At 38.4% G+C, this 25977-nt stretch overlaps 1 protein-coding gene across 2 annotated transcripts; it reads left to right on the top strand.

Annotated features, from left to right (window-relative positions):
- The first annotated feature begins 1436 nt into the window (after positions 1-1436).
- C1qtnf3 (C1q and TNF related 3) lies at positions 1437-21303 on the top strand. Of its 2 annotated transcripts, none has more exons than XM_042690607.1 (6): positions 1437-1520; positions 7665-7776; positions 10519-10673; positions 14876-15005; positions 20264-20363; positions 21069-21303. In XM_042690607.1, the coding sequence occupies exons 1-6, from the start codon at positions 1437-1439 to the stop codon at positions 21226-21228; spliced, it is 741 nt and encodes a 246-aa protein (XP_042546541.1). In that variant the 3' UTR covers positions 21229-21303. The 2 variants fall into 2 exon arrangements, with proteins under 2 accessions (XP_042546541.1, XP_042546540.1); XM_042690606.1 differs by having other exon boundaries at positions 1437-1727.
- The last annotated feature ends 4674 nt before the right edge of the window (positions 21304-25977 follow it).

Below are 25977 nucleotides of genomic sequence, written 5' to 3'. Positions count from 1 at the left end.
CCGGGAAGTTTTATTTCACAGAATAACTTTCTCCATCACCATCCCTCTCGGTTAAAGTGATTCTGAAGCAGCTGCTGGAGCTGCGAGTGGCAGGATGACCATGCTGGCTTTTCCCAGTTTGGGCCAGTTCAGGACACAGCTTTTGGTTGTCAGGCATTTCACTGAGTGACCAGGGCAGCTGTGAGCAGATCGCTTACTCCTTATTGTTTCCACAGCTGCTCTGTCTCTTGGTCACAGACTCTGTTTCTCTGTCTCAGCTCTCTTCCAGTACCCCCCCTATCCACCTATTATCAGACTCTTTATTATTATCATCACTCATCCTTTTTAAACTTCCAGGACCTCCTCAGGTCTTGTGGGGAGAGGGCCAACTTTCATCAAAAATAAGTGAATGAGTGTAAAATGACAATGCTGTATAAATTCATGTTATTATAATGAAGAGGCTAGGAATGTCCATTTGCTCTTCACTGAACTAACTAAACTATAGTAAATAAAATAAAGGGAATGATCATGTTATTAACACTGGGATTCTTGGAATGGTGTGTTTGACTTGGCGCTTTCCATGTTTCTTGATCTTTTTTCCTCCTTTGGTGGTGATGGAGTTTGAACTCAAGGCCTTGTGCTTGTTAGACACACGTTCTACCACCTGATCCACCCCAATTCCTCGGTTTAAACTAGAACATGCCACAAGTAACAACAGACTAATTTTTCTTACAGTAAGCAAGTGGGTCATAGCTCCACTTGGAAAGCAGGCCCTCATTAATTCTGGCTTCTGGAAATGCTAGGGGAGAAGAAATGAAGCCTAGAGAAAGGGGAACTACCTCTATTCACTCTGCCCACAGCACCTGAATTCAAATCAGTGTTTCAGCTGAGCCACTACATAGTGCCGCAGGGATTCAGAAGTTAGAATGCGGGGTATTTAAAAAGCAGGAACTCTCTTGTTTGACTGAAATGAGCTCCTGCTGCCACTTTGGGAGGAATTGAAGCAGTTAAGCCTAAATTTCCTGGCAAGCACCAAGGGGAGGTTTTTCCAAAAGGCATTTTGGACTGCCAATGCACAGCCTTTCCATGTCTAATCATGAAAGCAAAGCACTGGACACATGCTGTCTGTTTCCAGCTGGTTGTGTATGTTTTCCTCACACTTGAAGGAAAACGTGCCAAGGTGTGACATTTATGAACCCCACCAACTGGGAGCTGTGCACACACCAATCATCTTGCCTGTGGTGTGGGGAAATGATGAATGGAGCTCTTCTGTCTGAGGAGGAGGAGGGTTACTGTCACCCTGGCGTGCCTCAGCCTTATTTATTACACACCAAAGTATAAAACCACCCAGCTGCCTGCAGTCCTCATCACCAGCTCTGGCATTTTCCTGAGGAGACCACAGCGCCTAGAGACCCTGTCATCTTCCCAAGGAGGCTCTTGTGGCTCTGTTGAGAATCATGCTTCAGAGGCAGTTCGTCTGTTGGCACCTGCTGGCTTTGCTTTTCCTCCCATTTTGCCTGGGTCAAGATGAATACATGGAGGTGAGCAGAAGAGCTAATAACGTGGTGGCGCGAATAGTGCAGAGCCACCAGCAGACTGGCCTTAGCAGCTCCAGGAGAGAGCAGAGCCATCCTAAAACTGGGACTGTGGATAATAACACGTCTACAGACCTAAAACCCCTGAGACCACATGAGCTACCGCACCCCGAGGTAGATGACTTAGCCCAGATCACCCCGTTCTGGGGCCAGGTACTCTGAATTCTCTTCTAAGGATTTCTGTGAAAGCTTGATGATTGTTGTTATTGTTGTTTTAACAGATTCTTCGGATCAATGCTTGGGAGCTGTTTGTGGGTCTCTTTGGGGGTTGCTCTGGGAAACAAGAGGGACTCCCAATCTCTGGCAGTGTTAAGATAGGGTAGCTATGGCATCTTCTCAGCATAAAGGGGAACCAGAGACCACTTCTTGCTACTCTGGAAACTGATTTTGTTCTTGCTCTGAAATGCCGACTTATGCAGATAGGTATGTGGCTGTAGATAATACTATGCTCAGTCATGAAGAGAAACCAACTTTCTCTTCACAACATGGAGAAGTTACCCTCTAAATTTCCAAAAAAAAAGAGTTATTTTTGATTTGTGACTTTTCTGTAACGTTTCATGCTGTTTTATTTATTTGATTTATAGTATCCTAGATGGCTGATATCTATGCTCAGTTTTTAAAAACAGAATCAAAGAGGGCTTTTGGATTTTTTAAAAGATTGCATATTTAAACTGCAAACTATATGGTATAATTCAATGTCCAGTGATCTTAATGGACTGGATTTATTTCTGTAGGCATAAGTTCAACATCTAGGGAAATACCAATAGCTAATTTAGAGTAGTGCAGGAGAGAGTTAAGGACTTGGTTTAGTGAATGGCAGATCAGTGAAGCTGAATTTAATTTTGAATACTACAAACAAGTAGAAATAGATTTTGACTTACTTCTTAAGAATGTCAATATGCTGAAATCAGATGAGGTGGAGGAATACAAGGAAGAAGAGTTACTTGGAATTATATAATCTTTGAACCAGTAGCCTTTGCAGGAACTCAAGAACTCATGACTTCTATGCATTAGAGGCCCTATTCTTTCTCATATGGTTGAAATCTAAACCTGCCCTACCACAGATTGAGAAATCTGGATTATCGATTTATGTGATCAGGTCAGGATCACACATAGAATCAACTGCTGGGCTGGGAAGACAGGAAACTCATAACTGAACTATAACACCCAATTTCCCAGAATTTTCTGTGGGGCTGTGTTAAGGGGGAAAAAGAGAAGAAACACAATGATAACAGATTAAATAGAATTTTACTTTTAAGAAATAGTTATTGCCTTGGACAGTCTTCTGGCTGAAAGGTAATTAATGCTAATTTGTGTTTTCCTTATTGGTGAAGACATTGCGATTCTTGTCCTGGTCTTGATCTGGAATTTCCATTTCAATACATGATTTACTTCTTGGTTGTAAGCACCCAGACGAAGCAGAAAGCCTATATGTTGTCTTTGCCAGTTGTTTCATGGCAGCCAATACCCAGCATGCCATTGAATCCAAATTACATTTCTATTCTGCCTCATTTTCTAATCCTCAGTTTCTGAATTAGTTCCAAAGTCCCTGTAAGATATACTCAGGAAATTTAGAGCCACTGCTGTCCCTGAAGCTTTCAATACACTTTCTCTCCTAATGATTATAGGCACAGACACTGAATGTCAGGGTTCTTCTACATTCTTCCTTCTTTTCCTCCTCCCCATCCTCATCCTTTACCTTAGTTCTTCTTGTTCCACATTCTTGGCTTATACTTTGTACCAAGCTTTTAGAAGGGGGATCAAGAATATAAATATACACAACCTTTTATCTTTAGGGCTGTAGTGGAGATAATTGCTAATTTAATTAATTAAGTATAATTAAATATGATATGATAATCAAGATTCATGTAAAGGAGGCAGCTGAGAAAAAAAAATAGAGTAGTTAGTTTTGACCAAAGCTACAGTAACCAAAAACTACCAAATCTTAAAAGATGTGGCATGAAAGGTGTTTATTATAGCAGAGATTAAAAAGAAATGTCATAGCAGAGATTAGAGAGGATCTGAGGATCTGGGTGTGGCTGGGCTTTAATCTCTCCGAAGCTGGGCTCAGAACTGTGGGGGGAGAAATCAGATGTGAGTGTCAGACAGGAAAAGTTTCCTTTGCCTTGTCAAAGAGCTTAAATTTTACATTGTTTCCAGTGTTTTCTTTGTCTTTCACGGCAGAGTAGTGAGATAATCAGATACTTGCTCTAGAAAGAAGATGGCTGTGAAGTTCATGGTGGATCAGACTAACATACTGATCAATATTCTCTTTTCTATAGCCTCTCTGTCAATCTCAGTTATCAGTCTCTTGGTTATCAGTCTCCTGATTACTTACTTCTTCTCTTCCCATCTCCCTTCTCTCTCTCTCTCCTCTCTTCCTCCCTCCCTCTCTTTCTCCCTCCCTCCCTTCCTTCCTCTTTCTATCTTCTTTGTGTTGGAGAAGGAATGACAAACGAACTCCCTTTTCTTGAAGCCAATAATAGTAGAATTGGGTTCTGAGTAACTGCCTCCAGGCCCCCATCTGTGAAATACCCCAGTGAGATACCCCTTTCCTCCCATGTTCATCATTTGTATGCTTTGAGTGAACAATTTCTACCTGATTTGGGAAAGGGGATAGTAAATGTGAGAGCGGCACAGATACTCATATGTTAAAACTTCAGAATCAACACATAGTGTGAAACCTGTATGAAACTTGTCTAGCAAGGCCTTACTAGAATTGTTCTACTGGACTGAACTTTGAAAGAGAAGGTCAGAAGGAGGACCATATAAGGAAAATGACGCAGGAGTTTTCTTGGGAGGTGCTCAACTAGGATAACCAGAGATTTCTCACTGTATTGGTGACAGCTCTTTATGCCTTGAAGTGGTTCCAAGTAGTTTGCACATGCACCACAAGGATTTGGTAACTTTAGTCACAAACACATTTGTCTCTTGGTGATCAGACACACACTCTCTCTCTTTCCCTCTCTCTCTCCCTCACCCCTCTCTATATATATAGTTGGGTGCTAATGGCTCATACCCATAATCCTAGCTACTCATGAGACAGATTTGAGGATCTAAGCCAGTCTGTACACAAAAGTCCATGAGACTCTCATCTCCAATTAACCAGCAAAAGGCTGGACATAGAGCTGTGGCTCAAGTAGTAGAGTGTTAGCCTTGAGTAAAAAAGCCACATGAGAATGTATGTCTTGAGTTCAAGCCCCAGTACAGCACACACACACACACACACACACACACACACACACACACACACACACACACCATTTAAATTTCTTTTTTGAGGTTTTCTTTACATTTTAGAGGTGGGAGGCAAAAAATCATGATTGTCCCTTCTAATTGTGTAATTTAGTAAACAAGATGACTGGTGTCTGGGAACAGTGGAGACTTCTCTCAGGTCACGCAAAACTGAGAATGGAACTCAGTTCCAGGCCAGTGGTGGTTGTTATACCCTTAAGCATCTCAGTGTTTCCATGCTATTCTTACACAAGTGGTTCCACTTTAGGATTTTCTTCCCTTCTCCACCCTTCACTGTCTCCACCATCCATCACTGGCAAAGCTCTAGGCTTCCTGGGGTTTAAAAGCTGTATTTTGCATTAGCAAAACCAAACCAGGAAATGATGAACATATATCTTGATTTAGAAAGCAGAGTCATGCTGTTTTTTCATTTTCCAACTGTCCTGAAATTCCTCATCTCTGACCAAGTGCTTTACTTGCATTTCTTCCCTCTACCAACTTGAGGAAAAGATTTTTTATAGACTCTATAGCCATTCAAGGTTGAGCTTGGTAGATAGAAGACAAGACTAGGAGCGAGTTAAACTTACAGTTGTGACTCCCTAGTACTTGGGTTCTGAGCTAAGGCAGGAGGATATTAAACCACAGTTTCTTTTCTATACTCTTTTTTTGGTCAGTTCTGCACCTTTGAACTCAGGGCCTGGGCACTGTCCTTGAGCTTCTTTTGCTCAAGTCTAGCACACTATCACTTGAGCCACAGTGCCATTTCCGGCTTTTTCTGTTTATGTGGTACTGAGGAATCCTACCCAGAGTTTCAGGCATGCTAGGCAAGCACTCTGCCACAAAGCTACATTCCTAGCCTCATATATATATATATATATATATATATATATATATATATATATATATATATATATATTGCTGAATAGTTCATGAAAAACTTTAGGAAAAGGGGATGAAAAAGATTAAACTCATTTGTATTTTAAAAATAAATAAACAAGCCGAGTGCCAGGGGCTCACGCCTGTAATCCTAGCTACTCAAGACGCTGAGATCTGAGGGTTGCAGTTCAAAGCCAGCCGAGGCAGGAAAAGTCCGTAAGACTCTTATCTCCAATAAACTACTCAGAAAACTGGAAGTGGTACTGTGGCTCAAGTAGTAGCCTTGAGCTAAAAAGCTGAGGGACAGCACCCAAGTCCAGAGTTCAAGCCCCACTACCAACAAAAGAACAAACAAACAAACAAATAAATAAATAAATATAAAAGGGCAGGGTAGAGCCCAGGGGAGGCGTAGACAAAAAGAAGGAATGAAGTAAAATATTCAATGCCTAGCCTACAAAATTAAGAAAAGTGAGGGAAGGGATGGTTGGAGGGGTGGGTGAGACTGTTACACAGGTGATATTGATCAAGATGCACTGTGTTCATAAACTGTTTTGTTGAATGGCGTTGCCTTTGTACAATTACTTAAAGATAGTAAAAATATTAAAAAATAAACAAAAGATTCAAATGTTCAACAACATGAAGCCTTCATTTAGTTTTCTGTTTGGGTTTCTAGTGATGGAGAAAACTTGAATTTTAAATTCTTTTCCCTCCTCTCCTTCCCTCTTTTTCCTTCTCCTTTCCTTTCTCTCATCCATCTTCCTCTCTCCTTCTTTCCTTCTCTCCCCCCTCTTTTATCTCTTTTTTATCCATCTCTCCTCCTTTCTTTTGAGAAATGAATTCCTTAGCAACAGTACTTTGTTTTCAGAAGACTGCTGAGTTATAACTAGTGTCTAGGAAAGTTTCCACAAGAATTTCATATGACATAATTAAAGGCCTGTTGCCAGTTTATATGAGAGTCCAGATTTTACAAGCAACTCTAACTCCTCTGCCAACCAGCTTCCACCAGATTGCTAGCTCCTTCACAGCAAGAATTCACTTTGGCAATCTGTCTTTGTATAAATGATCATTCTATATGGCGTCTTATTTGAGAACATATTTAGTAGCCATTCAGTTGTCATTATGTGATTATCAAGTAGCACGATAGTTACTTTACAGTTTAAAGTCGAGTATGTGAAACATCAAAAATACTTGTAAAGAAGAAGTGAAAATTATTCTAAGGTGGAGGCAATAAAAGTGTATTGGACATACAGTTCATAACAGTGTATTGTATTCTTGAAAGTTGCCAAGTGGATTTTTGATATACCTAACACAGGGAAATGTAGGTGTGGCAATGCACCTGTCCATTAGCTCTCAGAACTATGTGTTGAATATAATCATGTATAATTTTAATTTCAGTATAGGCAAATAAATAACTGTATATGCCTAAAGAATAGCTCTTTAATTTTAGTCAAGCAGGTTATGGCTATTTGATGAAATAGACATAATTTTCTATCAACTCTTAATCCAGTTCTTCAGCCAGAATTAGGAATAGTGTGGAGTAGCTTTGTTTGCAGGCAATAGTCCTGTAATTTGAGGCTCATCTCAGTCTGGCTACATCTATCAGGTATTGGGAGAGGGAAAAAGTTTCCAAGTTATCTTCAGGAGTTTCTGCCTCTTCTGTTATAGGTAGAGACAGAAAGGCACAGTCCAGAGGCACACCCCGTCTTCCCCCCCCACCCCCTCACCCCCACCTTAAGGTGCATGCTCTACAGTTCACTTCCTTCTGCCATTTTCCTTGATGATCCACTCAGCTACTCCCTGATCCTTATGCCACAGATATTGCCTTCATACCTACATGATCTTTTCTGATTTGGTTGTGTGATCTTTTTTGATTTGGAGGTATTGATATGAAACTTGCCTAAGGGTCAAGGCCAGAGGGAAAAGAGTATTGATAGCTCACAAGTGCCCTTCCATGAAGCTTCTCTTTCTATTTTTCTTCAGCCCCCACAAACTGGAGGGATGGCCCCAGATTGCAGCAAGTGTTGTCACGGAGACTATGGCTTCCGTGGGTACCAAGGCCCCCCTGGGCCTCCCGGACCTCCAGGTATTCCAGGTAAGGATGAACAAGATGCATTGCTGATCGAATACAGACTGTACAAGCAAAAGAGGCCAACGGTAAATAACTTGGAATGAATAAATAACTTGCAATCTTCTGTATATGATCCAAAGATATGCACAGAAAGCAAAAAATGGAAGCATTGCCAGGTTCATACCTGCAATCCTAGCCATTCAGGAGGCTGAGATCTTAGGATCATAGTTCAAAGCCAGACTTTGGAGAAAAATCCAAGAGACTCTTATCTCCAATTAACAAGAAAAAAAAGTGGAGGTATGACTCAAGTGGTAGAGCAACAACCTTGGGTGAAAAAACCCAGCATGAGCAAGAAGGCCCAAGTTTAAGTTCCAGAACCAGCACAAGCAAGAAAAAAGGATTGTGTAGGGAAGCCTCGTTTATTAGGTCAGCTTAAGTTTAATAGTATACATCCAACAGTAATTATTCTTTGTGCTATTTAAAGAATCCACCAAGCTTCACCCTGTTATACCAGACTCATACTAAACATTGACTGAAGAACTATTAAGTCTTAATTGGGTCCTACACTTCAGTTATTTACTTATTTGTTTGCTTCAGTGTTACTGGAGTTTGAACTCAGGGCCTTGAACTTACTATGCAGGTGCTCTACTACTTGAGCAATGCCCTCAGCTCATTTTGGGTATTGTTTAGATAGGATCTCAAGCTTACACCTTGGCCAGCCTGGAGTAACTCTTTTCAATGCATGCCCCCAGGGATCTATAATGCCTCACTAGACCCCACTTCTTAAAGTTTCTACCACCTTCCCCAACAGTGCTATCCTGGGGAGCAAGCATTTAGTACATGGGCCTATGGAGGAACATTCATCTTAACAGTAGCAGCCAGTATTTCTGCCACAGTATGCCTCAGCCACAATCTAACTTTCAGGAGATTTATAAAGAATCAGGTAGTGGGAAAGCTTATTGGGCTGGATTATAGTTATCTCTCTGCTGCACATATTTCAGTGCCATTGTAGGCATGGCTAAGTCTTCCCACCCCCAGTCTCACTGATTCTCTGTTGGTTTTCATACCTGGGTTCCTGGGTTCCAGCATGAAGAATGCTGCAGAGTTCTTCAGGACCCTTGGGATATGTGATACTTCCATTGGTATACTACTCTGGTTTCTCAGGTCCAGGGGAATTCTGGGATATTGCTAATACACTGGGTTGGCTGAGGGAGGGGCATGCTAGCCACCTCTTTCTCAGGAGCCTCTCCCCCAAACTATCCAGGGTTTTATTGCTCTTCTTTTTTCAAGTCAATTACTGAGAACAGGACTTCTTGTCAGGCTTCAGCCAAAGGCCACTTGCTCTTGCCTGAATTCCCTTCATGGATGTTAATGTTTCTCAACTTTGGTTTACCTTTTCATTCTTTTGGAAGGCTTCTGTGAATTCAAGTTCAGGTTTAAAACCTTGATTACTGGTATGGATTGGATGCCATTGCCCACTAAGGGCAGCAGTCCACAGGAGCAGGGACGGTGGTGGTAGGAGTATCAAGCCTTTCTGAAATCTCAGGTACAAAGAGATCTGAGGTGATAGGACAGGCTGCCCTTGGTTAAATCTTTTACACATCACATTTTTCCTGTACATGGACAAAGGTCATCTCCTTACAATGACTGCAGGCTTCATAGAATGCCTGATCAAAGGTAACATGCAAAATAAACAGAGAAATGGTCTGAACTTTAGATAACATCAAACAAGCAAGAGCTGTAGAATTTCTCAGTGGCAAAGTGAAGCACTGAAATCATTACTTAAGTCTTTCTTTCAAAACTATTACATTTTATCAGTGAGTTTAATTTTATTCCCATTATAAAAGTGATATATTATCTTTGGTAGAGAACATGAAAGGGAAGGAAAACTAAACAGAATGACACGGAAATCACTTGTTTCATCTTCTGGAAAGAAAACTATAAATATTTTTACATAATTCACTCAACACAGTTTGCACTGTGGATATAAAATGTATATAATTCACATTATATTTACTATGTATATGTGTATATGTAAGTATATGTGTGTGCATTCATGTAGTTCCAAAATAAAGTGGCATTTATGCCATTCCTATTTTTTCATACCTTCTTTTATCTACAAACATCATAGATATCAATATACCATTAAGTGCTTTTCCCAGCATTCTTTTTCTTATTACCATATAATATCATTTACTAAGATATTTAGTCCTTCTAACATTGGTGGTTATTTTATCATTTCTCATCTTTGCTATTTAAATAGCAAAATGGTCTTCCACACCATTTTTCATGTAAGATTTTTTAATAGAAAAAAAAACAGGCTGTCAAGCCTTAAGTTTTCTAAGGTTGTTTTACTGCTCAGTAAAAAGGACCCAATGATGATGCCCCCTTGTATTTGTGATTCTTTCAAATGGTCCCCTTTTACAATTGTACACACACACACACACACACACACACACACACACACACACACACACACACACAGTACTACAGTTTGAACTCAGGACTTTGTACTTGCTAGGCAAGCAGTCTATTACGTGAATCATACCCCCAGACCATTTTGCCCTAGTTTGTTTTTCAGCTAGGGTCTCACACTTTTGCAAGGCTGACCTAGGGTCTTTTCTACTTCCCAAAGAGCTGGTATTATAGGTATACTTCATCACAAATTGCTGTATTTGGATATTTTTCAGAGAATGGCTGTGATTCTCTAAAAGTAGATGGTAAGTACAAGTGACTGGATTTGCTCATATGAATATCTTGTGTAAGGTAACCATGGAAACAATGGAAATAATGGAGCCACTGGCCATGAAGGAGCCAAAGGTGAGAAAGGAGACAAAGGTGACCTGGGACCTCGAGGTGAGCGGGGACAACATGGCCCCAAAGGAGAGAAGGGTTACCCTGGAATTCCACCAGAACTGCAGGTAATCTGTTCTCTTTCTGCACATTTCCAAATGGCAACTAAACTTTCTTGATTACTAGAGACCAGGAAGCAGAAAGTCTGAATGCTTCAAGCCTTCATAGATTAATCTCAAGAAATCTGGGTCTCAATGTGTTCATCTACATTGCAGGTTATTTGTACAAGGTCTATACTGATCGCCCTTAGAGAAGAGAGTAATTCATGAAGAGCAAAATCCAACTTAGTCATATTACCAAATATAAGCTGACCTCAACTATAAACTCTTAGGCTATTTTCCAGACAAGATAGTCTGAACAAAAACACTGACCATATTGAATATATTAACTTTCAGACATATAAATGAAGTGGCTAAATGTTTATTTATAGTATTTATTTATGATTTCACCACAATTACATGTTTGAATTAATTACATAATGGATATATATATATATATATTTATATATATATAGTTTTCTATCTTTACAGATTTTCTAGTTCAAGTTTATTGAAACTTATACCATCAGAATCTTCTTCTCACTTGGAAAATATTTTTTGGAGTCATCCACTCAGTTTTTCAGAAGATATTATTTCAATTGAAATGTTTTTGAATCCATTTATGAGGTTTCAGTTCTATATTTTACCCCAAGCTGAAATGTCATTTATCTATTCTTTTAACAAACCTTTAAAATTCTGGTTGCAATATCCAAGACTTATAAATATGAATTTAGTCACCAAGAACAATTAAGTCTGGGCAATTGTTTTGATAATATTTAAACTTGCTCGGCCCCATTTGTTAAGAAATGGAAAGACTTGGAAAAAATTATATTAAGTGAAGTAAGCCAGGCCCAAAGAAACATAGGTCCCATGGTTTCCCTTATTTGCAATAACTAGTATATGTCTGAGACAAGTAGAAATGGTCAGATAAGTTGATGTTAGGCGAAATGAACCCCAAGATAAGGACTTGATGTTAGGCAAAATGAATCCCAAGATAAGGACTCAAATGCTTTTTTCTTTCTTGTTATTGTTTCTAACATATTTATAAGATATTTCTTTGTTGCTTTATATGTCTCTCCCCCATGGTATAACCCCTGTTTTCACTGTATTTGATGTTGGTATTTGTGGAGGGGAAGGAAAAAACCAATTGTTTAAATAGGGATTCAGGTGGACCCATTGCAACAATGAGATGTACAAGATGTTATTTCAAAAAACAATCTTTACAACTTTGGCGCAGGGGGTGGTGAGTGAGGGGGGTGGGAGGGTTGGTGGGGAGATGGGAAGGGATGGGAAGGGGAAACAAAGGAGGAGGCAACAACGCTTGATAAGAAATGTAGTCATTACCTTGCTCATGTGATTGTAACCCCTCTGTACAGTATTTTCACAATAAAAAATATTTAAACTTAATGCTATAGATATTGAAAGGTAGCATATTTTTTGTTGTTGTTAAGGTGGTTTCTAGCTAGTATTTCTTTCAGGAAGAGTAGTTTTGGGTTAAAGTATCTGGGAAAAATCCTGTAACATCAGAAATTTACAGATAAGTTAATAAAACAATTCCTACCTGTAAGAGCAGTTAGCCAATCTGCCTTTTGCTTGGCATATATGAAGATTTATTTTGTGTATGAGCCAGTACTTGGTTTGTAATGCCTTTTGATTTTACTCAAGGCTTGCACTCTACCTCTTGAAACACACCATTGGCCCAGTATTTTGCTGATTCATTAAAGATAAGAATCTCTTGGACTTTTCTGCCTTACCTGGCTTCAAATAATGATCCTCAGATTTTAGCCTCCTGAGGAGCTGGGACTATAGGCTTGTAAAAGAAATTGTCCTATGATGTACTTTAACTTGTTTATAATTTTTAATGCTTAGTAGATTCAGTAATTTAGGATCCATTTGGCAATATAAATTTACAAAAAGGAAGAAGAAAGGGAAAGAGGAAGAGAGAGAGGGGGAGAGGGAAAAAGAGAGCGTAAGAGTGGGGCTGGGAAGGTGGCTCAGTGGTTGAGCGCTTGCCTTGCATGCATGAGGTCCTGGGTTCGATTCCTCAGCACCCCATAAGCAAAAAGAAAAAAGCTGGAAGTGGCGCTGTGGCTCAAGTGGTAGAGCGCTAGCCTTGAGCTGAAGAGCTGAGGGACAGCGCTCAGACCCAGAGTTCAGACCCCACGACCGGACCCAAAAAAAAAAAAAAAAAGAGAGAGAGTAAGAGAGAGCAAGAACATCTAGCTAGCCTAAGGCATTTACTAAGGTGGCTTGTAACTATATCAAAGCTAGAAACTATAACACAAATTATGTGAATGATTATATGTTAGTTAAGAGTTTAATGGAAAACATCCTGGCAATCATTAAATTTCATTGTTGGCTCTTTTACTTTAATACCATAGTATAGTTACTTAGGGGAACTACTTTTCACATGCTTTACAAAAAAGAGAAGGATGGTTTTAGGCAGACTGAGGGACTTCACATTCTTTGAAACCAGATAATCTTGGCATGTTAAAGAATCTCTTAGTTTTCATCTAGGTTCAGTTGTGGACAAGAGACTGACATTGGCTTTCACATCTCCTTCTCCAATGGTGGCTTCAAGCCAAAGCAAATCCTGACAGGTGGGATTGTTCTAAGATTCTTTTAATTATTAAAATTTTGTATTTTGAACTTCAATTTTGACCTCAAACATCACAGTAGTAACAAAATCCATATAGGTAGAAGAATTAAGAATAGTGTCTCATTCTCCACTTAAATGATAGAGAAATTTGAGGTCCAAATGTAACATTAATGTAAATTAATGGAACTGAGACTGCATCTCATGTTTTTTGAATCTAAGTAGATAAGACCATTCTCAAACTCACAGGCCCTTTTGGTTGGAAACATGAACAGTTTTCTTAAGATAATTCTTTCCAGTGATCTTTTACCAACAGAGCTGAAGCTTTGAAGGATTCACAAACTATTACTCCAAAAATATTCATTACTAGTTGTAGGCTTAGCTGCCAGTATTCATGAATTATCTGCTTCTCTCAGACCTCAGATTTCTGCTCCATTTTTTAAAATTTTTTTTTATTTTTGGGTCCAGTCGTGGGGCCTGAACTCTGGGCCTGGGCGCTGTCCCTCAGCTCTTCAGCTCAAGGCTAGTGCTCTACCACTTGAGCCACAGTGCTTTTCTTTTTGCTTATGTGGTGCTGAGGAATCGAACCCAGGGCCTCAGGCATGTAAGGCAAGCTCTCTACCACTGAGCCACCTCCCTAGTCCTTGAAGGTTTTATTTTTCTATTTTCTTACCTATACAGACACATTGATGAAGTTGGGTATCAAGTCATAGTAATCTTGAGTTAGCTACACTTTAATCAAGCAAAGTATGAAAAACTTTTTAGCCTTATCTACATACAACATCCAGGATTCTCAAAGTATATTCAAGAAATTTATTCCATAAGAAATTAACAAGTATTTGTGGGGGAGAATTCAAATGGTACAATGCCTTGGAAAAACAAACTCCCAGTCCAACAAAATGAATACCAGGAAGCCAGTACTTGAAAGGTGTAGGAGGGAGGCCAAGAGGAGGGATAAACAAAAAAAAAAACAGAGAGGAAGGTGGGGAGAATCAATATTCAATGTGTATCCTATGAAATTAAGAAAATTCAGGGGAAGGGTTGGGTTGGAAGATAAGGAGCAGAATGATAAAAGGGTGACATGAGCCACATGCATTGCATTTATAAACTGATTTGTTGAATGGTAACTCCTTTGTAGAACTACTTAAAATAATAAAAATATACTTTTAAAAAGAAAAGAAATTAACAGATATCTCTTGAGAAAAAAATGAATGCAAGGTTTACAAAATTACATACTTCAAATGCAGGATTTCTCAGGTCCTTTAATATGCTAGTGTACTTGAATCTACAATTTGATTATTTCTCCTAAGTTTTCTCAATATTATTTGGTAACACAATTTTCGTATGTCCGAAAAGCATTTTAAAGTGTAATTTTCATTGAAACACATGTTCAGACTGTTGATACATATGGACATTCTAATAGTTGTATAACCTAAACATTAAAAGTTATTTATAATATTTAGAGATTGCCTCTTTGTCCATAGATGAGGGTAGAAATTATTTCCAAAGTTGCTGTTACAAATAATATTGTATATTATATAATATTGTATATTGTATATATTATAAATTTGACTGTATAAAAATGTTCTTTGTTTAAAATAAATGGTCTATTAACTGACCCCTAATGTCTTCTTAGATTGCATTCATGGCTTCTCTAGCAACCCACTTCAGCAATCAGAACAGTGGGATTATCTTCAGCAGTGTGGAGACCAACATCGGAAACTTTTTTGATGTCATGACTGGTAGATTTGGGGCCCCTGTGTCAGGTGAGATTAAAAATAAATTATTGAACTAATCATTCCAGCAATCAAGAAAGGGAAAGAAAGAGGAAATGAGTAAAGAAGAAAGGAGGAGGAGGAAGAGAAAGTGGATAGAAAGAAAGAAGGAAAGAAGGAGGGGATGTAGGGAGGGAGGAAAGAAAAGAAAAAGAGGAAAAGGAGGGAGGGAAGATAAAAGGATGGCAGGAAGGAGGCTCGGAAGGAAGGACCGAAGACAGGAAGAAAGAGGAAGGAAGGGTTGAAGGAAGGTAAACAAAGTTAAGAAAAGATAGTCAAAATTCTTTCTGATTCAAATAGATCACATAGACCTGTTGAAGTTCAAATAAATGTATTAGACTATGAAAAGAGAACACTATTTTCAAGTTATATTTGTAGTAATTAAGATTATTTAACTTTAATTTCAATGACAACCATCCCTGAGAGGGCATAGTAACTTCTGATATGAAAGCCCTCAGAACATAAGTTCCACAGTTTGGGTCATCTCTGTGTACTTTATCACTACACCAGGGGTGACTGATTCAATTGTTTTAATAATTAAAATGGGGTGATACATATTTAAAAACTTCAAATAGTTTGCTCATGCAAATATTTTCTCTCCTGTTTACATAAAACACATTCTCTACATTCTGACTGAACTTTGTTTTTGTGTTAAGAAAAAAAAGCCAAGCCAGGCACCAATGGCTCACATTAGTAATCCTAGCTACTCAGGAGGCAGAGATCTGAGGATCATAGTTCAAAGCCAGCCCAGGCAGAAAAGTCCATGAGGTTCTTATTTCCAATTAAGCACCAAAAAAGCTGGGAGTAGGGGCTGGGAAGGTGGCTCAGTGGTAGAACACTTGCCTTGCATGCCTGAGGCCCTGGGTTCAATTCCTCAGCACCACATAAGCAAAAAGAAAAAAGCCGGAAGTGGCACTGTAGCTCAAGTGGTAGAGCACTAGCTTTGAGCTGAAGAGCTGAGGGACAGCGCCCAGGCCCAGAGTTCAAGCCCCACGACCGGACCCCCCCCACAAAAAAAAAAAAGCTGGGAGTGGAGCTGTGGCTCAAGTGATAGAACAGTAGAATTTCACACAAAAGCTCAGTGCCTCTGAGTTCAAGCCCCAGTACCTGCATGTGCACATGTACGCACACTCATGCACGCACACACACAGAAGAAAAAGAGAATCTGCATATCTTAACATATTATTACTTCATTTTATAGCTGTATGTACAAGTATGTACCTTAATCATTTCCTTATGACTAGACATTTCAATTGTTTCTAGTTTTTTTGTCATTAAAAACAGAGTTGTAGGCACTAGGAAGGTGGCTCAGTGGTAGAGTGCTTGCCTTGCATGCATGAGGCCCTGGGTTTGATTCCTCAGTACAATATAAGCAGAAAAAGCTGGAAGTGGTGCCATGACTCAAGTGGTAGAGTGCTAGCCTTGAGCTGAAGAGCTTAGGGACAGCACCCAGGCCCAGAGTTCAGGCCCCATGACCAGCAAAAACAAACAAACAAACAAACAAAAAGTTGTAATGACTAATTTTGAACATCTCATTTTGTAATTGAACATATAAATGCATCATAGGCTAACATCCTGGGAACAGTCTCTCTGTAAGTATTGTATCAATATATTCATACAATGGAGATTTAGGAGAGCCCTTTTCCCTATGACCTCATCAATAGTGAACTTTCAAATGCGTGGACAGATGGTCAATTTAAAAATGCCATTTAAGCTGAGTGCCCGTGGCTCAAACCTATTATCCTAGCTACTCAGGGGGCTGAGATCTGAAGACTGAAGTTCAAAGGCAAGTCAGGCAGGAAAGTCTCTGAAACTCTTATCTTCATTTAACCACCAAAAAAAGAAGAAAGAAGGAGAGAAGGGGGAGGAGAAGAAGGCAGGAGGAGGAGAAGGAAGGAGGAGACGATGGAGGAGGGAGGAGGAGGTAGAGGAAGAGGAGAAGGAAGAGGAAGAGGAGGAGAAAGAAAGAAAGAAAGAAAGAAAGAAAGAAAGAAAGAAAGAAAGAAAGAAAGAAAGAAAGAAAGAAAGAAAGAAAGAAAGAAAGAAAGAAAGAAAGAAAGAGAAAGGAAGATAGAAAGGAAAGAAAGCAAGACTTTAAGAAAGAAGCCAGAAATGAAGGTGTGGCTCAAAAAAAAGCTCAGACACAGCACCCAGGCCCTGAGTTCAAGTCCCAGGACTGGCACAAAAAAGAAAAAGAAAAAAGAAAAAATCTGCTTAAAAAAAGAAAATCTGCTTAAAACTTGTTTACTTTGAAATAATTTACAAAAGTATCACAGTGCCTCTGTAGAAACTCTTCATACTCTACACATTTTCCCCCAGCAAAGACTGATGACAGCAACTGCTGTATCTCAGTTCTGCTCAAGGGAGCATCTATTCAGTATCTTCACTTTAGAATTGTCTTTTTCCATCATGACATTTTCCTTGGTTCTCACATTTGCTGCCCTCTATCCTCAGAACCCTCATCTAGCCCCTAAGCTGCTGGCAAATGACTCAGCCTGTCCTCTGCCAATTTGCAGTACTCAACATGTAGTTTTGAAGTTTTCTGGTTTGTTTTTTTCAGTATCCTAGTTTTGTAGAAAATCAATACTTTAAACAGTTTTTTTTTTATTTTTCACTTTTCCTTGTTTCTCTGAATAGGTGCATTGGTCATGTTAGGTTTATACAAATGCTTTCATGCTTCCCTGGATTGGTTATTCTACCCAATGTGAACCAAAATAAACTGATCTTGTTAGATGACAGATGTGTTCTTCTGATGTACTTCAATCAGTTTTAAACATGCTTCTGTGATTTTTCTGCTCTGAAGGTTTATATTTTTTCTGTAATTTATTTGTTAAATAACTGCATATATATCTGGCAAATGGTTTCATTGAGTTCAGTGGCTTTGTATTCAAAGTCTAAATATTTAGCATTTTAGTTGGCCTTGGGTTGGATGTCCTTGTGATGAAGCAATTGCCACTTGATTTCTGTAATTCATTGATTAAACCTCACAACAGATTGCAAAATGGTTAACTCATCCTTTTCAAATCTGGGGCTGAGGTAGAGAAGGCTGATATTTCTAACTAAAGCAATACAATGGGCCAACAGCCGACAACCCTAGTGCACTTATGTTGCCAAGGATTTCAACACCTCTGTGTGTGTGTGTGTGTGTGTGTGTGTGTGTGTGTGTGTGTTCAAGCTTGAGCTTGAACTCAGGGCCTGGGTGCTGTCCCTTAGCTTTTTCATTCAAGGCTAGCACTCTATCACTTGAGTGCTAGCTTTATTTCTGATGTGTGCTCATTAATTGGAGATAAGAGTCTCACAGATTTTCCTGTTCTAACTTACTTCAAACAGTGATCTTCAGACCTCAACCTCATGAGTAGCTAGATAACAGGTGTGAGCCTTCAGCATATCTTGTCGCATGCTCATCTAGTTCTGTATTTTCAATTATAGGTATTTTGTTTATTCATTTTCTGGTTTCTTAGTTTATTCTTTCTGAATGATTTCTGTAATCTGCTTTTGTAGCATTCATTATTTTTTGGAGGAGGGGAAACAATCTATTTTCCCTGTCATTTTTATCTTCTTTTTAAGACATTGAAAATTGTTATGTGTGTATACATGTAAAATGAAAATTTGTAAATTACTAAAACTCACAACTGAACCCTTTGAAGTACTTTTATTAAGTTGTTTTACCTTTTAATCTATGGGCCAATCTTAGGCATATGGATAAAATGACTAATTTTGATCCCTTATTCTTTGTTTCCAGCACATGGAATAGAAAGCATTGTTATTTGGTTTGACTTACTTCACAATTAGATGGTATAATTCTGTTACTCAGTTGTATCTTTAAAAAGAAATAGAGTCATGCAATGCTTCTTCCCGCTTTCTTTTCTTTTTTTAAAAAATAGATATTTCTGAGTTTCTCTCTTGCAAGGCTAGTAGTTAAAAATAACATAGAAATTATTCAGAGCTTGATGACTTACATTTATTCATCTTTGCAAAATATACTCTCAACTTCAATATCAATTAAGAGTTGAGAGGATTTCTCTTTTAGTGTGTATGTTATTGGATTATTAGTCATTCAATGAAAGAAGAAAAAACTTCTATGCTGGCACTTAAAGCATATTGAGTTATACTGAACTGCTTCCCATTCCTTAATGGAAATGAATGATTCTTGTAAGAAAACACACATCTTAAAAAATGTTAGTTTTTCAGATGAATAAGTTACAGAATTAATAACAATGATGTGTTGCTAAATTCACTGATTTATAACTAATGATATAAGAAATGACCAAAAGCATTTCATTAAATATATGCAGCATTTACTATATGTTCCAATCTATCCTTTTATTTGAGCTGACCCACAGATCTCTATATCTTGTCATCATGGACAAGGCAGTGAGCAAGACACAGCTAAGGTGAGGTAGACATCTTCCTTTAAAGACGTTGTGTAAATCTTATTAGGGAAAGCTGAGAAAGCTTGACTAAGCTCCTTAGTTAGTGCCGTTACTCTGATATGATGTTTATCTGAGTAAACTGGCCTTAGGGGTCCCTGGAAAAATTATTTTAAAAAACTTTGTCTTTACGCAAGTTTCAATTTTTTAAATGCTTTGAAGGTGAGAATAAAGGGATCCCTATATAAATAAAGGCCAAAAACTATCCACAAGAGCCAAGCTACAGGATCTTAGGAACTGAACAACCAATGAATGGCTAAAGAACACGTGGTAATGGAGTATTACCCAGCACAATAAATAATAACGAAATAATTTCATTTTCAGGAAAGTAGATTGAACTAAGATCATGTTAAGCCAAGCTCAGAAACACAAATACTGCATATATCTCATATGTGGAATCTAGATCTTAAAAGAAAAATTGTCAAGATTACAAAAAGGGACAATTTGGGGGAGAAGCAGTAGGAGGAAGAAGAGAGAGGAGAGGGGGACAGGAGGGTGAAGGGATCAAAGTACATTGTGTGTGTGTGTGTGTGTGTGTGTGTGTGTGTGTGTGTGTGTGTGTGTGTGTGTGTGTGAAAACAGCATAATGAGACCCACTAAATCCTAAAAGGGAGTAAGGGTTTAAGAAAAAGTAAGAGGGATTTATTTTTTATTAGATTACATTAAATGTGTGCAAATATGACCATGAGACTCCTTTGTTCAGTTAACTTACACCAATAAAAAAGAACATAAGAAGTGTGACTTCATTTGACATTCTTTTTAGATCTTCTGTGTATAACGCATTTATAAATATGAAGGTAAACGCTTGCCTTTTTTCAGGTGTGTATTTCTTCACCTTCAGCATGATGAAGCACGAGGATGTGGAGGAGGTATATGTGTACCTTATGCACAACGGTAATACAGTCTTCAGCATGTACAGGTGGGTGGTCTTTCCTGTCACAGGTTTCATCTATGTTGCAGAGAAAGTCCACTGACTTGCATGGAACTTAATGTGAACCTCCATAAACCCATTATCATAGGATGAATCTGAGTATCAGCAGGTTGATGACACCTTGAGCTAATTACCAGAGTACAAAATTGTAGATTAGTTAGGCGAAGTATAACTGCTGTAATAAAGACTCAATGTAATGGTTCCACCAGGGTAGAGATTTCCGTCCTTCTCATACGACAGTCCAGGGCAGGTAGTTTGAAGTGGATGGTGAGATGGGGTAAGAGAAAGAGAGCTATCATCTACAAAGAAGTCTACAAGAACCCACATGTCAAAGTGGAGCTGTGGCTCAAGTGGTAGAGTGCCAGCCTAGAGTGAAAAGCTAAAGGACAGTGCCCTGGCCTGGTGTTCAAGTCCCACTACTAGCACAAAAACAAACACCTCCCCACCCCTCACCCCCACCCACCAGACTTCTACCTATGGATTTCATGGTCATTTGAATCATTGTCATTCATGTGTCAGGTAGTTGTAAAGGAACAAGAAGGAGTGTTTGTGAGCAATAGGAAGGGCATGTGTTATTTCTGCTCATATGCTATTTAGAAAACCACACAACCATACCTAAATGCATGAAAGAAAGCCTGCAGAGATTTTGGTGAAAGCAAAAACTAAGTCGTTTTGCTTCCTTTTTCTTTCCAGCTATGAAACAAAGGGGAAATCAGATACATCCAGCAATCATGCAGTACTGAAGCTGGCCAAAGGGGATGAGGTTTGGCTGCGAATGGGCAATGGTGCCCTCCATGGGGACCACCAACGATTTTCCACCTTTGCAGGCTTCCTGCTCTTTGAAACTAAATAAACAGATGAAGAGCAGAGCTCCATGTTGGGGAAGACTTGTAGCTGAGCTGGAATTGTTGTGATCTGAGGAATGTTGAAGTTGTGGGTTTAGTCTGCATAAAAATACCGGTCACACTGCTAGTACACCAATAATGTTGGATGACTCAGGAGAATAAAGCACAAAAAGAGTCTTTCCAGATGACCTTGAGAATTTACTCAGTATCTTATCTTTATCATTACTCCCTGAGGCACCTCAAGAAAGAATTATTCCATGATGCATGTTGGACATAATTATTCTTAACAGAGAAATCATATGCAAAAAGTTTTGGTGATCTTGTTTCAATTTATATCAATTTTCAGGAATGTCTGAAGTTTTGAGTTCATTATTTTTTGCAACATTTCAGAGGATAGGATACAGTTATCATCCTATTTTGGGGCATGTATAAAGGCCTTGCACTAGAAACTACATGTGGGAAGTGAAACTTTACATCTGGGGGTAGGTAATAGTATTCTTAAGTGAAGTATAGATCTTTTAGTATTGATGATGCTCATAAATAATTGATTTTCCCTTTTTATTTTTTTAACAGCTACTTCTGCCATGACACTTTTACTTGTAATGGCTTGAACTTTGGGCATCAAAATCTTCTCACAATCCAGAATTGTGAGATTTAGACATTGGATTTTTTTTCCTCTTTGCAATGGTATTTCTTGGATTGTAATAGATTTTTTGTTGACTCCAGGATGCAGAACCTAGTATAGGTTGATACAGGATAGATGTTGTCACAGTACTTTTTTAAATTTGGAAGTTATTTGGATATATTTATATTTTACACACACTATGCTATGTTGGAGGGGCTGTAAACTTTATTAAGCACAGCCAGACCAAAGGATACAAATATAAGGGTATGCTGTTCAAGAGACATACAAAAATATCTTAAGTTTCTATTCACTAAAGAACTCTTACGGCTTCCTTTATTACTGTATTTAATGTTCACAGAGCAGTTTGATATACAAGGTATCGTAGGAGGTTCCATTTGGCTTTGGCTTTGTCTATCTAAAAATATATTCTCAAAGGATTAAATTTGCCACCCAAATATATCATAGGAATATGCCATAAATTTTGAAGATGTTGCTTCAGATAGTACCTCATATTTTTTCGGTGCTGAAAACAAGCTCTTTCACATATTAAAAAGCACTCTACCCCTCTCCCTCAGTACCTAAATGCATTTATTCTAGACAAAGAATGTATCATTGCAATTTTTGTTTATCATGATATTAAAGCATATTTAAAATGCTATGGTGATATGTCTATCTGAAAAATATAATTAATTTCCTCTAAATAATGAGGCCAACAATTTGAATTTTCACACAGGTTTTTAAAGTATGGATTTTTTTTGTATTTGGTTTTCTGACAGCTAGTGGCAGAGAGAGCTAAATAGAACTACCTTATCAGCTAACTCAGTTACAATTCCAGAAACAAACAAAGACTACCAGGCTCAGTTCATCCAGATCTTTTTTTTCTAATCTAAACAAACATGCTTAAAATTTCCTATTATCCACATATAATGCTCTAATGTGTTTCATCAGAAACATTTTCATGATTTTTGTATGCTTCTCCTCAGTAGCATATGGAGTCATGAAGTTGAGGTTTACTGTGAACAAATATCATAAATATTTCACAGAAGCGATTTGCCAATGGCTAATTCAGTGTTATTTGTTGACCTAAGAGATTTTTCTATCCAAATAATGTACACTACCTAATAAATGCCTTATAGAAAGACTTTGGCCTGGCTTGAGATAAAACTACAGCAAGAAAAATGTAATAAGCATACATAGAAATAAACACACCTTTGTTAAATGCATTGTTTTCTATTTTTAAAAAATGCAGAAGTCATATAATTGCAAGTCATATAGTTGCCACAAAGCAAAATCTTTTCATGTAGACAATGTGAATAGTCATGAAAAACAGTGATGGTCATTATGTCTACCAAAAGCTCCATTTTGAAGTTACTTTACTTTTACACTTTCCAATGTTTAAGAAATATCTCTCAGGGCTGGAAAGTTGGCTCAGTGGTAGAGTGCTTGCCTTGCATGCATGAAGCCGTGGGTTCAATTCCTCAGCACCACATAAGCAGAAAAAACTAGAAGTGGTGCTGTGGCTCAAGTGGTAGAGCACTAGCCTTGAGCTGAAGAGCTGAGGGACAGTGCCCAGGCCCAGAGTTCAAGCCCAGGACTCGCTTTAAAAAAAATATCTCTCAGTGTATGAGTCTTTATTACATACCTTGAGTGTTTCTATAATCATGCCTAATTATAGTTTTCACCCTAATAGATACCCAAGGTTTGATTGTAAGCAGATGCAAAGTGTCTTGGACTTGTCAACTCATTCCAGGGATAAAAAAAAAAAAAATAACTCATGAGGAAGATGGGAGCCAGCCTAAATAATGAATAATATTCTCACCATTTTACCCATGATCATAATTACCCAATAGTCCACTTTTACCTGAGCTTTTGTTTCCTGAAATTTCAATTGCATGCAGTTAAGTAAGGTTTTGAAATATGACAGAGAAAATTCCAGAAACAATGCTTAAGATTTGAATTGTATATCAAGACTGAGTAGCACAATGAGGTCACATTCTGTCTTACTCAATCCTCCAGGAATAAGAATCATCCCTTTGCCCAATATATCTACACCCTAGAAGCCACTAGCTGTCTCATTCAAATTGACTATCTCTTCACAGAAATGTTTGTATAACCCCGATATTACTTAACAAATGAAAAAAAAACTATTATTAAGATACCATGAGCAATGATACTGGCAATTCTTGTATGCATATACCAAAAAGAAGTCATAAAACTCTTCCTTTAAGTGAAAAGGTGAAAGTTCTCAAAAAAGGGAAGAAAAAAACCTCATAAGCTCAGGTAGTTTAAAACTATTGTAACAATGAATCTTCTGTCTACAGAATTGTAAATGAATAATAAATGCATGTTAGTTTTGCTTATTCATCTTAAGCCGTGTTAAGTCATGACCATACTCTATGGTAAATGCTCATTTGGATGGATACATTTGTGTATGTGTGCACAAGCAAAAACATACTATATATGTGCTTTGCATTATCTGATACAGTAAAGGAATTTTGTAAGAGCATATTGTATTTTATGGGAGTTTGATGATGAGATACAGAGAAGCCACATTTTGAGAGGTTGAATTGAGAGTCTTTATTAGAAAGCTGGTGACTGCGAGCAGGCACATGTCCCCAATAAAACCTGTAGCCTTGAATCATGCACTTAATACTGTTCGAAACTGAGCCATGAGGGTTGTAAAGAAAGAGCAGAAAAACCATCTCAACAAATCAGATCAACTCTAATGGACAGCTGAAGAGGGACACCGCGATGACCTGAGGAGAATCAGGAGACACAAGGCATGATGCAAAAGATGGCTGAGGTGCTGTGGCCTAAATAGGGTCATGGTCAGGGGGCAGGGTCACAGGGAGCTGGAGAGTTCAAAGAACGTTCAAAGAGTCTCAGGAGTTCATGGTAGGTCGGGTAACCTATAGTCCAAGTCCTTGTCCCTGCCTCTAGGAATTCAGGTGAGCCTACATTGTGGTGTGTGTGGGGGGCGGCACAGGATTTCACCTCTAAGTTTTTAGAAAGTCTCCGGCATCCATCAAGATGCCAAGATGGTACCAGTTAGACCCAGGATCCATAGTTCAATAGCTTGAAACAAAAGCTGAAATTAAAGACAAAATTCAAACAAATTCAAACAAGTTAGACTGTGCAAATGTAAATTCCAAAGGATGTGGCAAGAACTGACAAATATCTACCTAAGTGCAAAATATTGTGTTTCTCTGGACTACTATGACACTCATTATCTTTATGTAGTTGTACCAAGAGTTTATATTGAACATGTCAGTTTAATGAATCTTGATCATTCTTCCCCCTCATTCTAACTCCATCTGTTCAACCCCATCTATATTCTCAATTTTTCTAGTTCCAGTTCCCCTACTTATATTTACTATATTGACTACATTCTCCTAGCGTTCTCTTCATTTGTCTATTCCCTCCCTTTTACCTCACCCACAGACAACTTAAGTTCCAGCTTCCTGGTATTCATTTTGTGAGGCAGGTTAGTTGTTCAAACAAATTACACCACTGGAATTCTTCCTTGCATATAGCATGTTAGCTAATGTGTCTGTATATATATGCATATGACCCTGTATAGGGTCATATATACTTATAAACTATATCTGACTTACACATATGAGAGAAAGCATGTGTCCTTTGTCTCTCTAGGCCTGACATACTTCACTTAACGGCCTGACATACTTCACTCAGCAGTGAGCAGATCCCTCCATTTCTCAGCAAATGGATCCCATATATTATTACCTTATACTAATATCAAATTCAAAATGGATCAAAGACTTCAATGTAAGACCTGAAAACTTGAAACTGTTACAGGAAGGAATAGAAGAAACATTAGAATTTATTGGCAGACACAGGAGGTTTCTGTGTAGTGTTCCAGTGACTCAGGAAATCAAAGGGTGAACCAATTCAACAGTGATACTCACTAGACAATAAGTTGGAAATTAACTTTACAACTTGGGGGTGTGGGGGGGAAGCGAGAGAAAATGAGGGAAGGGGTAACACTGTTCAAAAAGAAATGAACTTATTACCTTACTTATGTAACTGTGTAACTGTAACCCCTCTGTACAGCACCTTTACAATAAAAAAGAAAAGGCAATGCATAGTAAAATGACGTAGAGAGTCTATTTTG

The sequence above is a fragment of the Dipodomys spectabilis genome, unplaced genomic scaffold (genome assembly GCF_019054845.1).
Source record: "Dipodomys spectabilis isolate Male_0828 unplaced genomic scaffold, ASM1905484v1 ptg000138l, whole genome shotgun sequence".
In the NCBI taxonomy this organism is placed as follows: domain Eukaryota; kingdom Metazoa; phylum Chordata; class Mammalia; order Rodentia; family Heteromyidae; genus Dipodomys; species Dipodomys spectabilis.
The sequence above is the reverse complement of the archived record's forward strand: the minus strand, read 5'-3'. Positions and strand labels throughout refer to the sequence as shown.